Genomic DNA, 18,924 nt, shown 5'->3' with positions numbered 1-18,924 from the left:
TTTTTAGAGGTTTTATTCGCTGAATTGGGAAAATTGATAACATTTTTGGTAAAAAGTATGTAAAAGGAAAAAAACCTAATGCTCAATTTTAATTTTCACCCAAAAAAGGGAAGGGGGGGGGGTAATTTGTAAAAATATATAGACCCCTGATATCTCCTATTTGCTAACTCAAACAACAATCTCGACTTTGGGAAAGTAGGGCAATTTTCTAGAATTGAGACATCTTAATAGATTTTTTATCTTGTTTTTTTTTCAGAGTTTTTCATCCATATTTATTAAATTGGTAATGTGCTTATTATCATTTTATAAAAAACATCAACTTGTTTGTTTGCTCCTTTGCTGCTTAAAATGTTATCCTTTCACTTTTTTGCTGAACAATACTTTTTTGATAAGTTTTTAAATTTTTTTTTTTTTTATTTATTAAGTTTTGTTTAGGTCACTCAGGTTGGCACAGTTATCAGCTAGTCAAGAAGAGCTTAGACGGTAAATAGAATTTTATTAAGAAGAATTTTGTCAATTGAATAAAAAGAATTCATTTATTGAACAAGCTTAAAATGATTTTCCATTTGATTTGAGAATAATAAGAATATCGTCTAGATTTCACTTATCGTTTCAAAAAAAGTAGAATGTATGAAAAAAAAATTATATTTAATTTGTACATAAATTAGGATGTAAAAACTTTTATTTTTTTTATATGATCTTTGGTTGTGATTACTTTATTTTTTAAAGTCTGAAATTGTAGCATAAAAATACTAAAACTTTTAATAGAACCTAGAGATGTCATCCCTTTAAGTAATTTAATTTGTCAGATTTCTCCAAACTCTAAAATTTTGATATTTTTTAGAAAGTTTTTTGCAACAAATTTAATTTGATCTATTTAATTCTGATGAGAAACCAAATCCAATGAATTTAATTTATTGTGACCCAATACCAAACCTGGTACTGTGATTTTTTAAGTATAAATTTCACATATTTTTTTCTGATTACTTTTATCAACAAAAGACGTTAACATTTATTCAAAACATTTAGTTATATTTTTGTCAGTCACAGTTTTTGATGTTGTATTCCTGGTGGTTGTTGTATTATTATAGATATATCATCATCATCATCAAACAAAATTGCTGGGGTTATTTCTTGCCCCAGATTAGAATTTAAGATCTAAGGAACTGTACAGAAAACAGATTCAATAAATTCAGATTTGGATTCAGAAAACCGAAAACTACAATGCAAACTTTTTTATTTCTAATTTGTTTTCACAACTTTTTTCATCATCTCTAAACTTTTTTCATGTTTCTAAATTTACATACTTCTATATAACAGAAGAGAAGTTATTGACAAAATTTGTAAATTTTTTTAGCGGCAAAAGTTTTTTAAACTAACTTTTTGACATGTACCGAAAAGAAACTGACTTATCTTATCTTAGAATTCAAAAGTTCTCATTACCGGGGAATGTATATTAAATTTTAACAAAAACTAAAGAAATTATTTCAAGGTGTTTTGAAAAATAACTTGCTCAGAAAATCAAATAAAAAAATTATTATATAAATAAACGAGTCTGTTGCCAAAAGAAAAGTGGATTCAGATGAAAATTTCCCACTCCCTCTTTTGTGCATTGGGATAAAATGTAACTTTAAATTTCTGTATTATTTATTTTACTCATAACTATGCATGGAGTAAACATTGCAGATTTAAGCAATTGACTTAATCCAGCGCTAATATATGCCCACACTAAACCTATAGAAACCACTTATTATATTTATAACAGGCGGACTCCTTTATCTATGGCAAGTCCTGCGGGTACCATAACCCCTGTATCCTCATTATGTGGTAGTGAGACTCCCACAGCCCTATCACCAGGGTTTGAGGGAGGGTTTATCCCCATCTCTCCCTCGGGAGATGGTGGCTTTCTGTCTTCCCGTACCACACCGGCAGTCATTAATGACCATATAAGGTGGCAGCATCCAGACACCCCTAAAACACATTATTTTATATGTCTTGTTATATTGTGTCACATCCTTATGCACTCGGAACAATTGGGCACAAAATATGTTTTCGCTTTTTTTAAATATGGCCTACTTTAAGAAATATGACTTTGCGTCCCTTCAAAGTCTAATTTCAGAAATGTTTATTCTTCTCAGTGAACTCAACCTTTTTTGCACCTTATTTTGTTCTTCAAACTAGTTTGGATGGTTTTTAATAAACCTTTAACAGCCAGGTGTCAATATAAACTTAAACTCAGAAAACTAGTTTGAAAAAGCATGCAAGCACAATCTACTACCCTTCTTTCTTTAAAGCAATGCACGCAACTGACAGACGATCAGACAGATCTCCCAAACTCTGAACTGATAAGTTTAATGTGGCTTCTCTGGTATGCATTACTTTTTGATCAACCCTTATGCTAGATATTCTTCTTCAGTGGCCAAAAAAAACTCTTTAAAACTGTCTTTGGCCATTTATGGAGGATTTAAATTTGTGATAAAAGTAATTGAGTCTAAGCACCAAATTCTGATTTTTTAATTCCGATTTATATCTTAACACCCCATTGGTGTAGACTTAAGATATTTCATACTATGAATCCTGTTAGATCAAATAATATTAGGTTGAAAAATTTAAGGTTTACACCAACAGGTCGCAAAGATATAGAGATTAGAAAGTTTGAGCTTGTGGCAGCGACTCAACTACTTTCATTCTTTTTTATCTAGCGCAGGCAAATTTTGATTAATTTTAACGTGATGTACCCCCAATTATTAAGTATTAATTATGGTAACAATGCTTTGAAGAAAATACAGACAGTTTAAGTGAAGACTTTAAGGGAGTGTTAGCGAAAAATGAAAGGGGTTAGAGGCTTTATGCGATAAAAAAGCGCTTTTGATCGCTACTAATCTTACTTCTAGCTGTTGCGTCTATAAGGAGAAAATTGTTAAAGATGTCACATACCGAAGAGCGTAGCGCCCATACAAATTGAGTAAGTTGGAACATATGACTTAGACCGTAAAAAAACCAAATTAATATCAAAGAAATCATTCAGATATTACAACCTATGGTCATCGATTATCTTTCGCCACATTTGTATATATTTGATATTTCATAATATGATTTGATTTGATTTTTTAAAATAATATTTAGCTTACAACTTGTTTTCGAACATTCCTGGAAAATATGAAAATGTCGTCTTCATTACCAAAAATCCTCGAAACAGGAATAAAGTTTTTATAAGTAACTCTCAGATCATAACAATTAAAACATATTATGAAAAATCAACTATATATAAATGTGGCGAAAGATAATCGATGACTATAGGTTGTAATGTCTGAATGATTTGTTTGATATTAATTTGATTTTTTTACGATCCAAGTCATATGTTCCAACTTCCTCAATTTGTATGGGCGCTACGCGATCAAAAGCGCTTATTTATCGCATTAAGCCTATACCCCCTTTAATTTTTCGCGAACACTCCCTTTAATTAATCTCAATTTAATGCATGATAACCAAATTATAAGAATCTGACACCTGCCACCTTTTCCTCTGTTTTGTTTGCTATTGTTGTGTACAGTTTATTAATTTTAGTTGCCACGCCAGTATTCTTGAAACTCAAAGCTGGCACACATCTAAAATTTTAATTATTACGTTAAAAATTTCGCGAAAAATGGAAAGGGGCTATAGGCTGGTATAGAATTAAATTCTATATTGATTGCTACTAATTTTAATTTTATCTGTTGCACATATAAAAGAAAATGGTTAAAACGTATTATACTCAAAAGCGTCACTGAATTGCATTATTACACTTCGAACGTAAATAATTCAATTAAATTTAAATTAACTATTTAGTTATTACAACCCATAATGTAGAATTTAATTCAATGTATTCGTATAAAGTATTTTTATTTGTTTCTGTATGATAACTTTAAACAACGATTAATTGGCTGCTAGGTAGTTCAGGGATTTTCCTGGTGACACTACGCTTTTGAGTATAAGACGTTTTAACTATTTTCTCCTAGAAACGCAACAGATAAAAGTAAAATTAGGAGCAATTGATATAGATTTCAATTCGATATCACCGATATCAGCCTATGCCCCCTTTTATTTTTCGCGAACACTCCATTCAAAATTGGAACTAAAATATTTGAAGTTTTGTGTAATTTTAAATACAGGAATTTGTATACTTGAATAAATTTACCTTTTGAGGGAACAAAATATTATTGATGCATAATCAAAAATTATTTTTCCTGCTCAAGTTCCATTTTCCGTCTGGTTATTTGAATGAGTAAAGAAGATTTATTTTGAGGTATTAAAGTACAGTAAACACTGGACCTTGTGTACAGTGTAAGGGCACATGTAAAATCTAATTTTGTACCTCAAATGTTTGTGAAAACTGAAGACATTTATCCTGCTGTCTGCATCTTAATAACTACTTATTAATTAACAATTTGTTCTCTTAGATCCAGTTTGGAGGAAAGTTCTCATTCTACCCCTTCCCCTTTATCCTCAGCAGCTTCTAGTCAGGTATCAGAAATTAGAATTCTACCCCCTTCTAAACATTTCCAACCCGGAACCACGAAAGAAATATTTATTTTACTGAAAGGATCTGTTGATGTAATTTGAACTGACTTTTTATTAAAGAGTGGTATATACTATATACAGTACACACATACAGGGTGAGTAAAAAACTCGGTCTTTTCGGTGTTTTAGACAAGTTTTATTTAGTTTTGCTCGGATTTTATTCATAAAATAAATAAATGTGATAAAAAATCGAAAATATTCTTTGAACATTTTTGAAAAATCTGCAATCCCAATTTTAAAATAAAAATGAAATTTTCTTGAAAAATTTTTGTGAAAATGTTTTTTCTATTGTTTTACAAAATTTCATAAAAAATCACTATAGAATGAAAATCTGAAACTTAAATGCTATCAAATTATAACCTTAGAACTGTTATGACTTCAAAAATGCGAATAATTTGCTTCCGTTTTTTTTATATCACATTTAATCTTTGATGAATTTTTTATTAAATTTTGGAAAACAAGAGAATCAACATTTTTTCAACAGCTTTAAAAAAAATTGTTTTTTCAAAAATTTGGCAAAAAATTTTCAACGTTCTGAAATTATTTTTGAGCTTTGAATTTTTTATCACATTTTTTATGCCTAAAATCGAACTAAACAATAATTTTGAAAATTTTGTCCAAAACGTCGATGATAACGGTTTTTTAATCCCCCTGTAGAGAAGAAAGAATATCAAGACAGAAGATCACCATTACGTAGCTTTTTAATTGAGAGTCGATTGAAATTATGTAGATACTCCCTTTAATATAACTTTAAAACAGTGCTTAGGATCCGGATCCGTTGGATCCGCAAGATGTTTGCTTCCTGGATCCGGATACGCTAAAATATGTGGATCCACGGATCCGGATCCAAGGGGTTAAATATCAACCAAAAACTGAAAAAAAAACTTTTTTACTCTTAAAACCCAACTCTGAACGATTGAAAAAAGAGAAATTTCGAAATAGTTCATCAAGTTTTAGCATAAAAAAAAGAAAAAAATAAGACAAACTTTGAAAATTCTGCTTTGTTAAAAAATAATTCAGTAAATCTCAATGAAATAACCTGGAACCGGATCCGGATCCATTTTTTTCCAGTGCGGATCTAGGATCTGAATCCGCATCAAAATTAAATTGGATCCTAAGCACTACATAAACCATTCCTCACTCTGCTTCAGATGTGTAGTAGGATAAATCTGAATTGCTGATATTTGTTCTAGGATTCCTTGCATATATCCCAGCTGGCTGCTCAAGAGCGTGCTGTGGCTGCTGCGAAGAAAAAAGGAATCAAGTCATCGCTCGGACGGATCTTTGGGAAGAAAGATAAAGGTTTGAAGAACCGTGGTGGAGGGTTTGTAACTGCCCCAATGTCTGCAGGAGGTCATGCCACCTATATGGGAGAGTCAGAGATGGTTCAAAGTGACAGTATGGGTGGCCTTGGAGGTTTGGCGGGCAAGGGAGACTTTGACAGAAGAAAAAAGAAAAAGTGAGTAAACATTAAATTCTTGAATGTTACTTCAAAATGTTGACTGAAAATGACAATATTCTTGATTTTATTATACATTATATAATTTTAATCTTATTTAAACAGGCATGAGCTTCTTGAAGAGGCAATGAAGGCTGGCACACCGTTTGCATTATGGAATGGACCAACTATTGTGGCCTGGCTTGAACTATGGGTTGGGATGCCTGCATGGTAAGTTCTTAATATTTCTACGGAATAAAGGACGAAGGTTTATAATTTTTTTATTTATTTATTTATTCATTTTTTTTCAGTAAATATAGAATTGATGAATTATTCCATATTGGTGGTTTTCCCCTGAATTTGTTTTAATATTGTCGCCGTAATTCTAATCATAATCTTTTTTCATAAAACATAGTTAACCCCACATTGAAAGTTGAGAATTTTGGGATTTAAAAGATTAAATCGTTTTAAGAAAAATTAGAGTTTGCTCAAAATTAAAAGATGTGTTAGGAAAATTGGGGGTTCTTCAATAGCTCGATACTTTTTTTACCCAATGTGACATTAGCTTAAGTACCAATTCTTTTATCATAATACAAGTACCAATTCTTTTATCATAATATATACAGGGATATCAATATAACTTAAGAAATAGGAATACAAAATTGATTTAATGTTGTATGTATTTGACCTTGATAAATATCAAATATTTTTACAAGTAGCCTGAAGATAAACTTAATAAGTAAAATGGGGTTATGTTGTTGTATTTCCTGTTTATTGAATTTTGAATTCAAAATCTTAATCGTCTTCCTTTCCCACAGTTATATAGCTATAGTGAATAGTTAGTGTTGTTAATCGTCAATCGTCAATAAAATTCAATAATCGTCAATTTAAAACTGTATTATATAAATGTTAAAGTTTGCTTTCATTAAACCTTGCAATAACTCTATTCTTAAAAAAAATAAAAATTGGAAAAACAATCTAATAATTATCGTTCGTTTTTGCATCGTTCTTGCATTGTTTTTGGTGTCGTTCTTTTGCAAAAATCTTCTGCCAGGGTAAAAATTTGACAAACATACGATAGGCCAAATGGTGACCCCGAAATGAAATTCTATGCAAAAAACGAACAAACTTAGAACACTTTATTCCTAACTACAGGTATGTGGCGGCATGTCGAGCCAACGTAAAGTCTGGTGCCATTATGTCAGCTTTATCTGATACTGAGATACAGAGAGAGATCGGTATCAGCAATCCTCTTCATCGACTTAAACTACGCCTTGCAATACAGGTAAATAATAAGAATCATGTTACCTATTTCATACTAGGGTAGTACCGATATGGACTATCCTAGGTGGCTGTTAGTTTGCAGTTGGGCGGAGACAAATGTCATTGGTTTGTACTTCGACAATTGGACACACAGACTTGTGTCGTAACTTATTGGTACATTAGTCTCTATCCTCTTGGAAATGGTATACCTAACCTCTTTAAACATCTATCTAGAAAATGACCTCTAATACGTCCTCTATCCTCTAGGAAATGGTATCCTTTACCTCTTTAAACATCTATCTGAAAAATTACCTCTAATACATTTATCCTCTAGGAAATGGTATCCCTAACATCTTTAAACATCTATCTAGAAAATGACCTCTAATACGTCCTCTGTCCTCTAGGAAATGGTATCCCTAACCTCCCCTTCAGCTCCTGCTACTAGTAGAACTACCCTGGCCTACGGTGATATGAACCATGAATGGATTGGTAACGATTGGTTACCTTCCTTGGGTTTATCACAGTACAGGACTACCTTCATGGAGTGCTTAGTGGACGCAAGGTAGGAGATCTTCGGGGAGTCATTCACAAACTTGAAAGGTTTCGTCAGTAAATTGATACATTCTAGAATAATGCCTTAGAGAAAATATTAAGTGTTGCAATGCATGTTATTGTTCATAGCCCAATTTTCCAAGGCCAGCTCATTGAAAAAAAATTACGGTTAACTTTAATATTTTAGTATACTAGAGAGGTTTAAAATATGTGTCACGTGTTCTATATTAATTTTCAAGGGCTTTTTAAAGCTTATAAATTTAAAAAAATTATTTTGCAAAAAAACTTTGAATTACATTTCCTATAAGTTTAAAAAATTTCAAGGGGAAAGTTTCAAAAATTAGAATGATAGAAACAAAAAACTGGGAGGAGGGAGGGCGTCAAACGCCTGTTAAGTGTTCAGGTTTAGGAGATTTTTTTTTGCAGAGAAAAAGAAATCGATTTTGAGAATTTGACACTTTTGAGACAGAAAAAAACGATCAATGTTGCTGAAAGGGTTTAAAGAGAACAAATGTGAATCGATCATGCAACTCTTTAAGTGAGATCAANTAGTTGGGCCACTGGACCCTGATTGTGCGGACATAATTAAAATCAGGCTGAAACTTTCTGTAAAGTCGATTTCACGACCTATATTTGGACACACTTTAACTGTCGGTTGAATGATAATAACAATAATAATAATAATAATGTATAAAAATCATTCTTTATATTTTAACCTACAAATAAATAAACGACTTGACAAAATTGAAATAAATAATATTTATTTAGTCCCTCCATTAGGGCACACAATGCAAATCCGTAATTGCTTTCGGACGTTTTTTTTAGGTTTAAAACTTTAAATGTTTAAATATTCTTTTTTGTAAAATTATTTTACTGTTTTAGACAAAAACAACAACAATAATTTTTTTCAGCATAAATTACAAGTAAGATTATAAAAAAAATTTCAATTATTCATTTTTTAAAATATAAATGGTAAAGCTCCTTAAAAGATTTAGTTTGCTCTTGAGATTTAAAATCCATGATTAGTTATAAATATGTACTATCTAAGGAATCCAGTTTTAGCTGAAAATTAATCTTAAAATTTTAGTCAACATTTTTTATTCCTTAATTTTATTTAAGAAAAACTGAAAATATTCAAATTCCCCTCAAAGGGCCTGTAAGCGTAATTTCAAGTGACCCTCCATGCAAAATGCAAATAAGACAATGTCCGATTTATTACGCTACCCTTGAATTCGTTGTCTAGTCAAGAATGAAATAGATAATCATGTTTTTGTTTCCTTAAACTGTTCATTTTCATTTGCTGTTTCTCTGCGAAAGTGACTTGAGGATTTCTTGTTAGTAAGAATCAATGGAGAAAATCAGAGAAATAAACACTTTTCGATTCAGAAAAACGAGGATATTTTCCACATTTTTTCAAAGTAAGGTTTCAAGGGTACCTTTGTAAATAGGGCAGTGCCATCATACCAAAACTTGTTGAGACATGTCCAAAAAAAGGGTGGAGGACAGGGACACCCTCCACCCCCATTTGGTATAGGGTTAAAACAGGAACTTATTTCATGCTTTTCACATTTGCAAACAATTGCTAACAAATCACATTTTTGAATTTCATTAAATAAAAAATCAATTGTTTGTTTCTAGAAAAAGAAAAAAAGATTAAAATAAATTTCATTTCAGAACTGTTCGCAAATGAAATGTCTGATGTATTTTCTAGAAGTTGTTTAAAATCATCATTCTAACATTTTGAAGGTAAACCTGTTGGTTCCTAATGGTTTTGTATTTTCAGGATGCTGGATCATTTAACGAAGAAAGATCTGAGAGTCCAGTTAAAACTGGTTGATAGTTTTCACAGGTAAATACGAACAAATTTTGTGTGGGACCTCAGCCTCACGTGACCCCAGAGAAGGTTTATAAATGATCAAAATTTTGTGTTAGAAGTTTTTAATTTTTGTAAAATTTTGAAAATGCGCGGATAAATATTATAAAATGCGCAAACTAGTTGTTTTTTTTTGTTTTATACTGTACAAAGAGAAGATGTTCACAGATAAAGCCACAATAAAATGTTGTAATAGAAGACAGGTGGGAAGCGCCTTAAAAGCCTAGTTTTATAATTAAAGGTTAAATTTGGTCATTTACCTTTAAAAAGGTCATTTAAGACAAAGAAACACGTGTTGCAGGGAACAATAAATCTAAACCCGCACAGGCTCATCCTTTGTAGTTTTTCTGATAGAGAAATTCAGGATATCCTACAAATCATGACAGTTGAGAGACGAATGGAAGATTGTCTTTGATGTTTGAAGTCATTTGCGGCACTAATTCATCAAGATTTGAAACTAAAATACCTCTTGTCTAGACATTTTCAAAATTTGAACGAAATTATTTCTATCTCCGGCAATGTGGAAAGCACATTAAAGGCAGACCATATTTTGAAATGCCTAAATTTGGCGAATCTGTGAAATAAAAAATCTAAGTTGAAATAGTTTTTTTGCGAATGAATAATGCAAAATAATGTGAAGAGTCAAAGAGGAACACCTTGTAGCTTAAAGAGGAAGAAGAGGCTAAATAGTAATAATTGACAGCTGAGCTTTCAATAAATTTACTGTGTAAATGCGAGTTATTAATATCAAATGAAAATATTTTTTTACGTAAACATTAGTTGAGAAATGTACTTTTAATTTATTTAACAAGAAGTTTTATTTTCAGAACCAGTTTAATGTTCGGAATAAAGTGCCTGAAACTCATCAATTTTGATCGTGACCAGTTAACAGACAGGCGGAGACAAGCTGAGGCAGATATTAAGGTAAGGATCAGTTAACAGACAGGCGGAGACAAGCTGAGGCAGATATTAAGTTAAGGATCAGTTAACAGACAGGCGGAGACAAGCTGAGGCTGATATTAAGGTAAGAATCAGATAACAGACAGGTGGAGACAAGCTGAGGCAGATATAAAGGTAAAGATCAGATTTTTTAAACAGACAACGAGACGTTTATAATAATTTAATTGCAGATTTTAAAAGTTCAAATTATTCGTTTTAAAAGGAGGAGCATATAACCCTCAGCAAGAAAATTTGCCTCATGCATCAAACTCAGATGATAACGATACCCTGACTTCACTTTCAGGCCATATTTGATTGCATCTAGGGATGCATACAGTGGTTTCTAATATTTATATTCGTCTGCGCGGAGCAAAATATTTTCAGTATTTTAAAATAATTTTGGCGGGAAAACTTTAAGAATCTATTAGTAACTTCGTACTTTAGTTCCACCGATATTTTTTTTTATTAGTTCCTCCCGGGACAATGTAACTAGATATTCTAGGGATCTATCTGTCTACAATACAAATTACACATCTTCAATTATTTGTATAATGAACACATGGAGTTTTTTCGTTTGTTTTTACAATACAAATTATACATCTTCAATTATTTGTATAATGAACACATGGAGTTTTTTCGTTTGTTTTTCTCATATGGATCTCCAGAGAAATATATATCTTTCAAAGTACATTTATAGTTATTAAGATATTTTACATACAATTACACGCCACCCCACTCATAGAACCTTATCTAGGTTCTACTCACGGCTGCTGTCTCATCTCCTCCAACCCTCCAGGATGGCACCACTATATGTCTTTAAATTGTGATCTTTGCATTGTCCATGTCTCTTGTCCTTTCTTGTGTCATATCTATAGCTATAGACATAGACAATGCAAAGATCACAATTTAAAGACATATAGTGGTGCCATCCTGGAGGGTTGGAGGCGATGAGACAGCAGCCGTGAGTAGAACCTAGATAAGGTTTTATGAGTGGGGTGGCGACACATAAAATGAATTTTAAATTAAAAAAATGGAAGATATTTCTTTGGTCCATGAGGTTAACAAGAAAGTTGGGTTTAAATAATAATAATAATAATGATAACGGCCATGAATAAATACTACAGTGGAACAGACAAAATTAAGACGACTAGTTGCCATACGCAATTATTTGGTTTGGTAAAATTTTCAAATTATTTTTTGGGGTCCCATTTTTTGTTCAGGGACTGGAAATAGTTTACAACTATTAATGTCGTCGTTACAAAAACTTGAAATCTACCGGATGGAAAAAAAATTTCATTAATTATAATTTGATATGCACTTAATTTTAGTTCTTAGCTAGGATATTACCATGTTACTCATTAGTTTGACATCTTTTAACTCGATTCAAAAAGTTTCAACCCAACGAATTTTACTTCTGAAACTCAACTAGTAACTTCAGAAGACTTAACAATGGTTTCATAAAAAACTAGAACAATCACCTAAATCAGGATTTGCACGACAAAGAAAAACAATTAATATAAATATATATATATTTATAATTTTGTATGTACATAGAACATACATGATGTTTGTTTGTTTAAAATTAAAAAGTTGATGACAGAAGACTGTAAAAGTAGTCCTCTCTAAGAAAAATTCCAATTGCGTATTACAATTGCCTAATCATGTAGAAATTCAGAGATTAAAACTGTTTTTCATCTGAGATAGGTCTATTTAAGACAACTAATGTTAATCACATTAAAAAAAACACATCTATAATCCCTTTTAATGCAGATTCTGGATCTCAATATCTGGGGCGTTTATTTCTCTCTAACAGCTTATTTGTATCACAAGAAATTATGTTTTTCCGGTCAACAATTCTGCATATTGCATAATGATTATAATTCAGGCATATTACACTTAAATTTATTGGCCACAGTTCATGAAATTCTTTCGTGTTTTAACATCAACTTTAGGTTTCGTAATTTCACTGAAGTGTGACAGAAATTTTGTAAACAAATGTAGTCCAGTTAATTTAGTACTGTACAATTCGTACAATCCGTACAAACAGATAATATTTTCCTATAATAATTGAAATATAAAATGTCGTCATCCATCTATGTGTTTGGCCCACTTTAGTATTTATTCACTTTTTATACATTCCGTAAGAATTATTTTGAAATTCTCAAGAAAACCTGGAGCTATATTAATTTAGAAATTTTCTTTATAACCATCATTTTGTTTAGGATGTAATTGTTTGGAGCACAGATAGAGTGATGAGATGGGTAGTTGGGGTCGGATTAAAGGTAATTGTATAATTAATTTTAAAGTGTAAACAGACCCCTTGCAATCATGCATCTTCTCAAACGGACTGTCAGCGTAATATCAAAGTGACCCTTCACGCAAACTGTTTTTTTTATTTGCGGGTTCTCTGCGAAAGTGACTTGCGCATTTCTTGTATATAAAAATCAATGGAGAAAGTCACAAAAGTAAATACTTTTTGAGTCAGAAAAATGGCATTATCTTTTTTGATTTGGTTAAGGTTATAGATGTACCTTTGTAAATCGGGCATTACCTTTTTGGCATTTTGGGCCACTTGAAATTCATTTAGGCTAAACATTTTTTCAAAAATTGCAAATTTAGTTTTCTTCAAAAATAATTTTTTAACATTTTTTTCATTTTTATTAATTAGGCAACGCTTAAGCTAGTTTACTAATTTACTTTTAACTCATCTGTCTTAAGTTAAAATTCGAAAATGATTCTCTTTCTAAAAATTATACCTTTTCGTTTGGTAGTCTAGAATCCACAATCATGGTAACTACTTAATCTTAGTATTTGTATCTAGGACTATGCGAGTAACTTGGTTGAGTCCGGGGTTCACGGTGGTTTGATAGCTCTTGATTGTTCCTTCTCATGGCAAAGTATGGCTCTAGCCTTACAGATACCAACCCAGAATACTGGAGCTAGGCAGATACTGGAGAGAGAGTTTAATACTCTTATACAGGTATCCTTCAGAACCCTTCTTAATCCTTCTTAATCCTTCAGAACCGTTTTAATCGTTCTTAATCGTTTTTAATCGTTCAGAACCGTTCTTACTCGTTCTTAATCGTTCATAACCGTTTTAATCGTTCTTAATCGTTCATAACCGTTCTTAATCGTTCTTAATCGTTCATAACCGTTTTAATCGTTTTTCAACGTTTTTAGAAAAAAACTAATAACACTTCTAAGAATGCTAAACCCCTTTTTTAAGTTTGTTTTTATTAAACTTTTCAAATATCTTTCTCCTCTATCTAGGTTGGAACAGATCGGCAGCTGATGGAGGACGACGACTCTGTTTCCTGACAAGGAGTCTCCCTCCCTTCCGGAGAGGAACGGGAGTCTTGAATCTACAAATTGACCAGAAGTCATTACGTTGTTCAGACGTTATTTATTGACATTTTTAAGATTTATATTACTGACGTTTTTAAACGTTAGTTACTGCGTTTTTAAAACGTTTATTACTCACGTTTTACAGACGTGAATTACTCACGTTTTACAGACGTTAATTACTAATGTTTTTAAGACGTTCATTACCGAAGTTTTAAAGACGTTAATTACTGACGTTTTTCAAACGTCAACAAGAACTTTGTTATTGAGATATGTCTCCCCTTTGTATACGCTTTATAATCAGGCGAAACTGAGGGTGGTTTCTTCTTGCATTTAAACAAAATTTGCGATTAGGAAACTGTTTCTTTATCAGTACTCACTTAGTTGCGTAAAACTATTTTCAACTTTTAATTAATATCGTAAAAGAATTCGAATGAACTTAAACCTTGATATTTGTTTTATGATCATGTAAAGGTTTAGATTTTACATGATTTTCTTATTGTTTACTGTACCAAAACTTCTGTAACTATGAATTGCACATTTGCACATGTCTCTTGTAAATATCAGAGTTTACAAGAGAAAATAATCATCGATTAGTCGGTCAGATTGCCATTTTGCACAGGTATTATTTATTTCTCAAAATATGTGGATATGTTTTAGTGTTAATACTCTGTTTTTAATTTGACACTGAGAATTTTTTTCTCAACTAGTATAAAATACTCTTTCAAAATTGTTTGATACTCTGCACTTTTTGCGCATTTCCTGAGCTTTTTTAGTAAACCTAATGGGGCTGAGGCTAGGACGGAAGGTCCGCCGCACCCGAATGACTGCCTGACCGCAATTGACTTACAAACATGGATTTGCGGCAGCGCGCTTATCCAAATCGCTTCCTGTCCGCACTCGATTTTTCTTCCGGCAAAATGTTTTTGAGTCAATTGCGGACAGAAAGTCAGACGTGTGCGGCGCCCCTCACNNGGGGGGGGGGGGGGAGTGGAGGTGGGTCCCTTATCTTTCTGTGATCTCAATTAAATAAAAGAATATCATTTTCACAAAATATTAACCGCCTAGTATAACTTACTTTCCCTAAAAATGTTACTATTAATATAATTATTTTCTCAAAATAAAAACTGCAAGTTTGCAACGTACCACAATACTGTTTTACCAGTTAAAATATAAAAATGTGATTATTTTAACAGTAAAACAACAGACCGGGGATTTGATTCTGAACAAATAAATTACTTTATTTTGAATTACAATTTTTCCAATTTGCTTCATAATTTATTCCTTGTGAAACCAATTAGCTGAAAACTGTTCTAGCAAAGTTTTCTACTTTAAAGGGACTATTTACGTAATTTTGAGTGGCCATCCACTGATTAAGTGGCATGACCGATTCGCAACGGTAACCTTAAAAGCTTTGTCTGATCAAGCATAAGTTATGATCTTTTTGTTGTTGTTTGCTTCAGAAACGGTGGAAAAATTATCAGAATTAAAAACCAGAAAATCGACGGTATTTTTCACATTATTGATTAAATTAAGGTTTCAAGGTTACAGTTGTGAATCTGACATTCCCCCTTTGGAAGGTCACTTGAAATAATAATGATAGTCCATATACGTTAAACTAGATTTTCTAGTCTGGGTTTATCTAACATATCTTAATTAGAATATGTAACAAGAAACATGTAAACAATTTGTCTCAATTGTAAATATATCCATTATTCTTACCCCATCTTATTATCTACGTTTCTCTTCGTGGTAAAGTACCCACTCTATGTATTTATTTATTTAGAAATCAAACCAGATTTATTCAAGGCGACATGGGTCATATTTTAAAAATTTCGAATGGCCTTAGTACTTAGTAATTTTTTTATTTAAACTGGCTTGACTAACATCTGCTCGTCGCTCTGTGTCGCCTTTTATTAAGAGAATTATTTTTATTTCACACAATTTTCTATTTCAATTAAACGGATTCTTATTTAGCTTTGAACTTTTTACAAAATTTAGAAATTTAGGATTAATCAAATTTGAAAACTAAATTTAATTAACAGTTCAAAATATTTATTAAAATCTACTGTAATTAACAAACATTATTTATTTTCAACTTTTTGTTTGAGTATTCTGTGTTTAGGTTCGTAAACAATCATTTCCGGATGTTGCAATGATAATTTATTAATTTTGAATTACCCCTCGCTACTGTTATATGTTTATACACATGTGTGTGCTGATAATTCATATCTTTTGTTATATAAATATGAATATAGTTGCAGTATTATAGTCAAATAGATCATTTCTCATGTTGCCCGTCATTGAAGGAAAGGAAAGAGATTAAGGGAAATAATAGTTTTCAACTTTACAGCGTTTTATTCCTTTTTTACAGAACAGAGTTTGAAGAAGTCAAAATGGAATTAGTATCTAGAAATTATTAGAAAATATGTTTTTCATTTTAAGGAATTCATAAGAATCCACGCAAATAATATTTATTTTTAACAATTAACACTATAACAGGACTTAGAACTGATAAATGAGGAAAAAATAGCGCATTCATTTACAAGGATAAAATTACAGCCATTTTTTGACCAAAAATTCAGCCAACCAAAAATAAACATTATCTTTTAGACGAAGAAAATAATGTGGACTAAGAAAAACTATTTTTATCAAAAATATTTCTTGAGATATTCTCATTTTTTATATCATATCTATTCTAACCGAAAATATAACCTTTAATTTTCTGTCCAAAAATTATCTGAATTTATGAATTATGCTTGTCCTTCATTTTAGAGAGATGATGAGAGAAAGGTTGAAAGGTGCGTTGCGCCTTCATAATAATTTGTTTGATTTGCATATGATAAAATTATGATTATGATATAGGATATTAAGAGGTTATGGCCTAATAATACAGTATAAACATCAAATATGCAGTACAAGATGTATTGGGAGGTTTTGATTTTCAATAGTACCATCGTTTATAAGAACCTTTAAGGGACAATGAAGTATTGCCAGAGGCGGCTTAAGGTGTGGGGGGGGAGAGGAGGACAACCCCCCTAGAAAATGAGGGGGAGAGCAGGCACCTTATAGCCATTTAATTATGATTTTTAAGAACAGATTCAAAATACTGACAGACAATTTTCCAAATTTCCTGTAAAACTTCCAGGGGGGATTTTTTACCTTTATCACTTTCTGTCCCCTCCCGATGCATACATATTTATAACGTGCCCCCCCCCCCCCTCCTAAACTTTAAAATTCTAACCCTTCCTTCCAGTACAGTATTTTGCTTCCATTTTAGTGTTGAGGTTTTATCAAAATATTCTATTTATTTGAATCACCCTGTAATTGTCCTATATTTTTTTTAATTACTGCCAAGAAAAATTAATTAGAATTAATCCTAGAAAATATAGAGTGCCATTCTTAATCTACCTTATAGAGGACCAGTTGAAATTACGTGAAAAAAAATGATTTCCAGATAGACCTTTGGAAGTGGAGTACATGGCCTTTACAATAAGTAAAGGATTATCGTACATCATAACTCTATATACCTTGTTGACTTTATGTCATTAATAAATTTTCGGAATTTTTTTAGCAGAAGTCCTGATGCTTCTAGCAGCTCTGTCCTGATATTTCTTGTAGCTGTCCTGATACTTATGGTAGCTGTCTTAATTTGTCTAGCAGCAGTCCTGATACTTCTTGTAGCTGTCCTGATACCTCTTGTAGCTGTCCTGATGCTTCTGGTAGCTGTCCTGACAATTCTGTAGAAGTTTACCGAACGCTTCTGGTAGCTGTCCTGAAACTTCTTGGAAGAACTCCTGGTGCTTCTTGTAGAACTCCTGGTGCTACTTGTAGAACTGCTGGTGCTTCTGGTAGAACTCCTGGTGCTTCTGGTTGAACTCCTGGTGCTTCTGGTAGAATTACTGACCCTCCTGGTGTTTCCCGTGCCAGATCAGTCAGTAAGCTTTTAGAGATTAAGAGAAATATGGCTTTGTTTGTTCTGCTGGCTGAAACAACTTGTGAAATATTACAAACGACTTTACGATCTTAATTATAAATTGCACACCGTAAAAATGTCTCATTGGTATCAAATGAATCCTAAAATGTTTCTCTGCAATACTGCATTCTCAGTTTAAATATGTTACAAAGCCGGTCTCTCCCTTTAACAAGTATATTTTTTAAATTTATACTCCCTACGACTTTTTAACAAAAAAGTGTTATATTTACAAGAGTGTGTACACAAATGATGACGCTACATTGACGGTATTGCCTAGGTCATTTTTTTAATACCTATAAGTGTTTCTAGGGGTGTGTGTATAGGATTCAGATCCGTAAAAAAATGCGGATCTGCACGGAACCGGATCTGGGGACAAAAATATCAGCTAAAACCTATTAATAAAAACATCAAGACCAGGAGAAGCACCAAGATCAAGAACAAGAACGTTACATGACGATAAATATGTTGAGTATAACAAAGAAAAACATACCTAGAGTGGAAGCAAGTTCGGAAGATACAGAAAAACAAATACCTAGAGTGGAAACAAGGTCGAAAGATACAGAAAAACAAATTCCTAGAGTGGAAACAAGACAGAAGATAAAGAAAAACAAATACCTAGAGTGGAAACAAGGTCGAAAGATACAGAAAAACAAATACCTAGAGTGGAGACAAGTCAGGAAGATACAGAAAAACAAATACCTATAGAGTGGAGACAAGGTCGAAAGATACAGAAAAACAAATACCTAGAGTGGAGACAAGTCAGGAAGATACAGAAAAACAAATACCTAGAGTGGAAGGAAGGTCGAAAGATACAGAAAAACGAATACCTATAGTGGAAGCAAGGTCGGAAGAAAGGAATTAAGACTAAGAGATAAGAAGAAAAACAAGATAAAAGAAGAGAACTTACAGAACCAAGGAAGTTGGTAAAGGAGAGAAAAATCAACAAGAAAATGAAGGTTGACAGAAAAGGAAAAATAAGAA

General features: G+C 32.0%; 1 protein-coding gene across 9 annotated transcripts in view; it reads left to right on the top strand.

Annotated features, from left to right (window-relative positions):
* The window catches only part of LOC111705061 (liprin-alpha-1), a 36,219-nt gene extending 19,957 nt beyond the window's left edge, over nt 1–16,262 (top strand). For 2 of the 9 annotated variants that reach the window (XM_023477491.1, XM_023477489.1), the window contains exons 20-31: nt 436–483; nt 1,766–1,951; nt 4,440–4,503; nt 5,754–6,019; nt 6,125–6,229; nt 7,154–7,283; nt 7,666–7,823; nt 9,597–9,662; nt 10,514–10,610; nt 12,848–12,907; nt 13,447–13,605; nt 13,896–14,934. In XM_023477491.1, coding sequence (XP_023333259.1) covers nt 436–483; nt 1,766–1,951; nt 4,440–4,503; nt 5,754–6,019; nt 6,125–6,229; nt 7,154–7,283; nt 7,666–7,823; nt 9,597–9,662; nt 10,514–10,610; nt 12,848–12,907; nt 13,447–13,605; nt 13,896–13,943 — 1,387 coding nt within the window. In that variant the 3' untranslated portion in view covers nt 13,944–14,934. Of the gene's footprint in view, nt 1–435; nt 484–1,765; nt 1,952–4,439; nt 4,504–5,753; nt 6,020–6,124; nt 6,230–7,153; nt 7,284–7,665; nt 7,824–9,596; nt 9,663–10,513; nt 10,611–12,847; nt 12,908–13,446; nt 13,606–13,895; nt 14,935–15,627; nt 15,994–16,092 lie in introns of those variants that run through there. The other 7 variants (XM_023477493.1, XM_023477492.1, XR_002765928.1 and 4 more) reach the window with 6 other exon arrangements.
* Nucleotides 16,263–18,924: the final 2,662 nt, after the last annotated feature.

The sequence above is a fragment of the Eurytemora carolleeae genome, unplaced genomic scaffold (assembly GCF_000591075.1).
Source record: "Eurytemora carolleeae unplaced genomic scaffold, Eaff_2.0 scaffold18, whole genome shotgun sequence".
In the NCBI taxonomy this organism is placed as follows: Eukaryota; Metazoa; Arthropoda; class Copepoda; order Calanoida; family Temoridae; genus Eurytemora; species Eurytemora carolleeae.
The sequence above is the reverse complement of the archived record's forward strand: the minus strand, read 5'-3'. Positions and strand labels throughout refer to the sequence as shown.